Source organism: Salmo salar, chromosome ssa12, assembly GCF_905237065.1.
Source record: "Salmo salar chromosome ssa12, Ssal_v3.1, whole genome shotgun sequence".
Taxonomy (NCBI): Eukaryota; Metazoa; Chordata; class Actinopteri; order Salmoniformes; family Salmonidae; genus Salmo; species Salmo salar.
This window is the reverse complement of record NC_059453.1, coordinates 60,927,519-60,934,097: the sequence shown is the minus strand read 5'-3', so window position 1 is coordinate 60,934,097 and position 6,579 is coordinate 60,927,519. Positions and strand designations below refer to the sequence as shown.

At 41.0% G+C, this 6,579-nt stretch overlaps 1 protein-coding gene across 1 annotated transcript; it reads left to right on the top strand.

Annotated features, from left to right (window-relative positions):
- Positions 1–3,732: 3,732 nt before the first annotated feature.
- LOC106565510 (ly6/PLAUR domain-containing protein 1) lies at positions 3,733–6,144 on the top strand. The gene is made up of 3 exons (XM_014132729.2): positions 3,733–4,024; positions 5,290–5,427; positions 5,564–6,144. Exons 1-3 carry the CDS (start codon positions 3,973–3,975, stop codon positions 5,794–5,796), a joined length of 423 nt encoding a protein of 140 aa, XP_013988204.1. The 5' UTR covers positions 3,733–3,972; the 3' UTR covers positions 5,797–6,144.
- Positions 6,145–6,579: the final 435 nt, after the last annotated feature.

Below are 6,579 nucleotides of genomic sequence, written 5' to 3'. Positions count from 1 at the left end.
GCGTTTTTAAGTTTCAAAAGATTGCAACCCCCCCACCCTTTGCCTCACAATGGTTTGATCCACTGCCAGTTCCTTAGTTGGCAAGGTAACAGAGGGGTTGTATCCACTGTCTGAAAGGCACTCAATGAACGTAACTGACGTGAGGTTAATCCAGTCAATCGCGCACACACACTAGCTGAATATGCAGAGCTAGCGCGCAAATATTAACTATTAAGCTAGCTAGTACCTATTCCATTTATGTGGCCTCGTCAAAGATGGAATCTTTGCTATCATCAATTTATTCCAAGATCAGCATGCAGATGATGTAAGTTAGTGCTTCAAAGTCCCTGTGATAAGGTTAGCGATAAACTGGAGTCCAAACTGAACAGAACTACACTCTCTTCTACCATTGTCTTAAATATATTTAATGGTCTCGTTGCAAAAGCTAAATTGTCGCAAGGGAACTTTTATTTATTTATTTTATTTCACCTTTATTTAACCCGGGTAGCAAAGATTATAGCAAACACCACTGAAACGGAATTGGTGCTTGCTATCTTTGCAAATTCAGCTATTGTTGGAAGCCAGCCAATATGAAACAAACTATTAAAATTACAAAAGGTTGCAGCATATGTTGTGTAAATGGTGAACTCATACAGCTGTCAACTCTTGTCATTTTAATTCGTTTCACATTTGCTAGCTACCTTTTAGATCGAAGCCCAAATAGAATGATAAAAGATAAGATGATAGAAGCCCATCTCCTACTGTAAATAACCTACACACTGTGTGTGTGTGTAGCCAGCCAGCCAGCCAGGTAGAAAAATAGCAGAAAAATAAAAGACGGACATCAGAGTATTTTGCAGTACACCAAAACGCAAAGTAAGAACCCTAGTAGCCTAATATCTCAAAGACTAGTTGATAAAATGTTCAGAAGAAAGAAATGAAATTCTAATGGAAATGTTTCACAATGATGTCATTAGGCAGAGCAGGCAACAGATGGCACACAGACAGCAGAGTTGGGGACAGATATGCAGGGACAGACTGGCAGATACAGGGAGTCTCAGGTAAGTTTGTTGAGTCTTTGTTTGGCAACATTATGAAAGGTTCTCAATTTTTTTGACTTGTAAAATAGGAACATAATTGGAAAATGCCATGGATACCCCCACTCTCAACTTAAACTGGTGACTGAACTAAGATTTGTTAAAGGCAATGGTATTGCTGTTGTGATTAGTTGTGTCGTTTTGGGTACCAGTAGTTAGGAGTATGGCAAACACCTTATTTCTTTGGTTCCTCAATATACATTTACCATATTACAATGTAGGCTATGTGTTACAGCACTACTTTTGGTGTCCCCCTCAGGAATTGCTCTTGAGAAAATTTCATATAATTGTCCCCTCCAAAATTGATATCAGATTTTCGCCCCTGGGTGCATTAGATTAGGGTTGGAATGAAAGCTTACAGGATAGTAGCTCTCCAGGAACAGGGTTGGAGACCCCTGACTTTAGATAATTATTTTGTAATTTATCTACAGAAAATCATTGTTTTAGCTCAAAAAACAGTAGTAGCAGTATGCAAATCAGGGAGCGATGGAAGCCTATTTAACTTGTATTTTTTATTTGGTAGCCTACGTTAGTGATGGTCCTTCGCGAACGAACGGCTCTTGTTGAACATATATTTTTGGTGACCCGAATCGCATCGAAAGAAGAGCAGTCACAATGTGATGCATATTATATTGATATTTGTGCGTAAAGTCCACAGCCATTTATCGTATAATTCATTTTACAGACACAAAGATCACACCTCTAGTGTATTTTGTTTTGTCGACATTCGGAAAGTTCACGGCCAAATTGGTTATCGTCATCAGACCTGGCATGACATTTTTTATCCGACATACTAGCATAAAAAGGTTGGATGGAAACCTGGTTAAAGATCACAATCATGTGGTTGAAATTCCACCACGAAAACCAAAGTTTACGTTGATTTCTTTTCAAGTCCAATGTATTTTCAACCGCAGGTAGCCTAGTGGTTAGAGCGTTAGACTAGTAACCAAAAAGTTGTCAGCTCGGGGCTTCGATCTTGTAAGGTAAAAATATGAACAAGGCATTTAACCCACTGTTCCTAGTCTGTCATTGTAAATGAGAATTTGTTCTTAACTGACTTGCCTAGTAAAATAAATATATTCAACTTCACATTATGTTGACAAATTACATTGAAACAACATTTATTAAACTGGTGTGGGCTCTGGTTCTAACAGTTTAATGAAGAACTATACAAAGGCTTACTCAAACAGATAAAGGTTCTTCACAGCCCCAAAAAAGGTTTCCCCTACAGGGACAAAGTGAAGAATGTTTTTTGTGGTACTAACTAGCACTTATTTTGAGCGTATAGGTTTAGGGTTGAACTGGGATGTGGGCATAAAGCTCGGGTTAAGGTTAAGGTTGTGGTTAGGGTTGAACTGGGATGTGGGCATAAAGCTCGGGTTAAGGTTAAGGTTGTGGTTAGGGTTGAACTGGGATGTGGGCATAAAGCTCGGGTTAAGGTTAAGGTTGTGGTTAGGGTTGAACTGGGATGTGGGCATAAAGCTCGGGTTAAGGTTAAGGTTGTGGTTAGGGTTGAACTGGGATGTGGGCATGAAGCTCGGGTTAGGGTTGAACTGGGATGTGGCGCTGCTGCTGCTGGGCTGGGATACGAAGCAATAGGGTAAAGGTTGTGGTAAAAGACTAGGGTAGTCACACTGAATTTGAGTTATACAGACATTTCCCCCTTTTCTGCTATTGAGATATGTTCTAGCATTTGTTGTTTATCTGAAACCACTGAACCGGAGCATGTCACAGCACTCTGATACCTCGATCACACCAGTGGAGGCTTCTCAGAGTAGGAAGGGAAGGACCATCCTCCACAGTGAATTTCATCCAAATAAAAATGGTAAAACAGTGAAAAACTATACTAAATATATTCACATCACCAAATAATTGATTAAAACACACTGTTTTGCAATGAAGGTCTACAGTAGCCTAAACAGCACTGTGTAGGGTAGCACCATGGTGTAGCCGGAGGACAGCTAGCTTCTGTCTTCCTCTGGGTACAACAACTTCAATACAAAACTTAAGAGGCGCTTGGTTCTCACCCCCTACAAAAGCAAACGACACAGGGATAAAAATACCAGAATTTATCCAATAGAAACTCTTGTTTACAACTGTTGGGCTAATGATTACACCCTAGATAAGCTAGATGCACGCAAGAGTGTGCAAGGTGGTATTGAATGTGTAACTGTCTGTCATGTCAATTTTTTCTCTCGACCTGTGTGCACCTACGTTGTAATCGTTCATTCATAGGCTAGGTTGCAGCAACCTCATGATGGGTATAATGAAAATGTGAATATCATGTAGTAGCCTAAACCCATCGATGTTACATTGAACTGTGTGAATGGAATATGAACGACAGTCATCCAACATGCTGTAATAGAAATAAGGCCATGCTCATGAACAAAAAAATGTGTCCTCCCTCATCATAAACGGCACTGACCGCCACTGGATCACACCTACGGTGTTAATGTAGGTACTTCTGGTGTCCCAAAACGCATTAAGTTCTAATGGAACCCTGTGTTTGCCTTCTTGCAGTGCGTTCTGTGTGGCACATACATTGGATTTATCGAATATGCATCAAACTGTATGCTAGAAGGCTTGACAGAAATGGTAGCAGAATGATTATGTTTCACACATCCAGATGATGCTGCGTCCCATTTTGCGCAATGACACAGTCGGTGTGATCGAGGCGTCAGATTGAGATTGATTCTGTGACGCTTGCCAAACAGAGCGCACTCAAAGTTGGGAGAAGCAAGCCCCCTAGAAACCTTTTTAGGCATGACACTGGATGCTTACTGGTGATGTTACTGCTCCTACTTTATCAGAAGTGGATTCAAGTTGAGGCTGACCATACAACTGTGTAATGTTTTTTTGGGAGAAAAAGTAACCTGATGGAGTTTATTTATGGACGATGCAATCGTTTGTTCTCCTCGCTTCTCTGTGTGGATACGTCCTTTGCTCAGGTACATAACTACTGTTTCTCTTTTGTAAATGTCAGTGTAGGTTTATTTATATTATTTACAACAGTTGCAATCCCGAGTAATAATTAATTTCTTAATTATTGTTTCGTTGCCCCAAAATCTCTCAATGTAAAGCTTATAGTCTAGAATAAAACGAGATTTTGAGAAGCCTTTTAGCCTACCCAACTAAATCCATGCGTAAATGCTCTATGCTAATAATGTATACATTATGTTCTAAAATGATGCAAATATGAATGCAATCGCTTTAAATGTAGGCTAAACATGCGCAATTACACACAATGACAGAAATGAATGATTGAACTTGTTTTACCTTTGGAGTCTGAGCCTACCTGTCACAATCATAATACCAGTCAGTGAACATGATTAAAATGGCCATTCTGTCAATCTGTCATTCAGACAGACGCATAAATCATTTCTGCTCCAACACCCTTATAGTTAGACAAGTTAATATTTTTGTTTGAACTATGGCTAATGCAATAATAATGTTTGGCCACATTGCATTCATATTTTATAGTTGATGACCCGACAGACAGACAGACAGACAAAGTACAGTACCATGAATATAGGATGTAATCCGTTTTTTGGGGGTCAAATTAGTGATAGAGCGATGTGTTTTACAAAGTGCTGCTATAATGTGTTATGTGTTGCAAGCAATATCCATCAGATCATGCAGGCATAACATATCAATCAAGCCCAGATAGTCAGAGGAAGCACTGCCGATCTATTCCAAACGTCTCTGTTGAACACTAGCTGGGTGACTGTACTGATTACCAATATGGAAGCAAGGTTGAGTGAGTCAAGGATTCTTCATACTAATGATTATCTATCGCTATATTGGCTTTTGGGATTTGGCATTTCACCACAAGTGACTGGATAGCCTTCACATTTAAAGTGCATCTGAATATCTCCTTTTCCTGAGACAGTGGTCATAATGATAATGTGTTAAAATGAGTAACAGTGTTGTTGAAAAAGCAGTGGCTATAGCATTTTTAACGGGTTCAAACCTCTGTGCTGTTTTACTGTCCAATCTGATTGAAAAGGGCACTGGACAATGGATTTATCAATGTATTAGAGGAGGAATAGAGGCATAAACAGAAGGAAATGGCTCCCTCTTGTGGAGTTTCTGCACTGCATTATGTCCATGGAGGTTGCTTGGACACACGTAATTCCATTGTAGTGCACTGTAACTAGAGATTTCCTTCCATGTATTTCAGGCATCACAATTAGTGTGTGTGCATGCGTTTCAGTCTGGCCTTATCAGATGCAGTGTTACCACTGTGAAGAGACTCTGTTGGACAATGACTGTTCAGCTCCAAAGTTCATTGTCAACTGCACAGCAAACATCCAGAATGCCTGTCAGAAGGAGGTGATTGTGGGTGAAAATGGTGAGCCTTGCTGACTTTTTCTGGCGTCAAGTCTGAATTTATTCTAGTAGGTAAAACTTTTGTTTTACAAGATCTAAAATGTGCACCCTTTGGCATGTGTAATTTTTGACCAAGGCTTTGTCTTCTCTCCCTCCAGGTGTGACTTACAGGAAGGCCTGTGCCTCCTTCTCCACCTGTCTGATTGTTTCAGCAGGGTATCAGTCTTTCTGTGTCCCGGGCCGGGTGGGCTCTGTCTGCATTAGCTGCTGTAACACCCCCCTGTGCAACGGACCCCGCCCCCCCAGGATCTCCCTGGCCCCCAGCCATCCTCCTACCAGCCCCACTGGGCTCCTCCTCATCGTCACTGTTTCCATGGCAACACTGCCCTGATATGGACACTGGTATTGGCTAGATTGGACTGAATGTTCTCAGGTGTGGAGGTGCCTGGTGTTGGAGCGAACACTGTCCTGAGAGATGACGGTGGACAGAGATTCTGCAATCAAGGCAACAGAGCTGACCGACACATACTGGTCTGTTGACGGGAGTGAGAAAAACATGAGAAATTTAGGCAGTAAATGAAATCTGACCCAAAAGTTTATAAAAATATGTTGCATCCATAGTAAATTAAACATTTTCACATAGGAAGATTAAATTTTAATCATTATTGCAGACCGCACCGAATCAAATAACTAGTGTTTATATGCCAGAGTACATTCAGTACTACACACAATGTTTACGGTTAGGACACACACACACACACACACACACACACACACACACACACACACACACACTTGGTGTACAAAAAAAAAATTAGGAACACTTTCTAATATTAAGTTACACCCACTTTTGCCCTCAGAACAGCCTCAGTTCATCAGGGCATGGACTCTACAAGGTGTCGAAAGCATTCCACAGGGATGCTGGCCCATGTTGATGCCAATGCTTCCCACAGTTGTGTCAAGTTACCATTTTTGATACACACAGAATACAGTTGAGCGTGAAAAACCCAGCAGCATTGCAGGTCTTGGCAGAAACCGGTGTGCCTGGCACCTACCATACCTCGTTCAAAGGCACTTTTGTCTTGCCTGTTCACCCTCTGAATGGCACACACACAATCCATGTCTCAAAGCTTAATGTCTCCTCCCCTTCATCTACACTGATTGAAGTGGATTT

What these genes read in the sequence shown, in the direction of transcription:
- LOC106565510 (XM_014132729.2), top strand. Translation starts at nt 3,973, where the DNA reads ATGCAATCGTTTGTTCTCCTCGCTTCTCTGTGTGGATACGTCCTTTGC. An exon ending in TGGATACGTCCTTTGCTCAG is followed by an intron (nt 4,025 to 5,289) that starts GTACATAACTAC and finishes CATGCGTTTCAG; the next exon opens with TCTGGCCTTATCAGATGCAG. An exon ending in GGTGATTGTGGGTGAAAATG is followed by an intron (nt 5,428 to 5,563) that starts GTGAGCCTTGCT and finishes CTCTCCCTCCAG; the next exon opens with GTGTGACTTACAGGAAGGCC.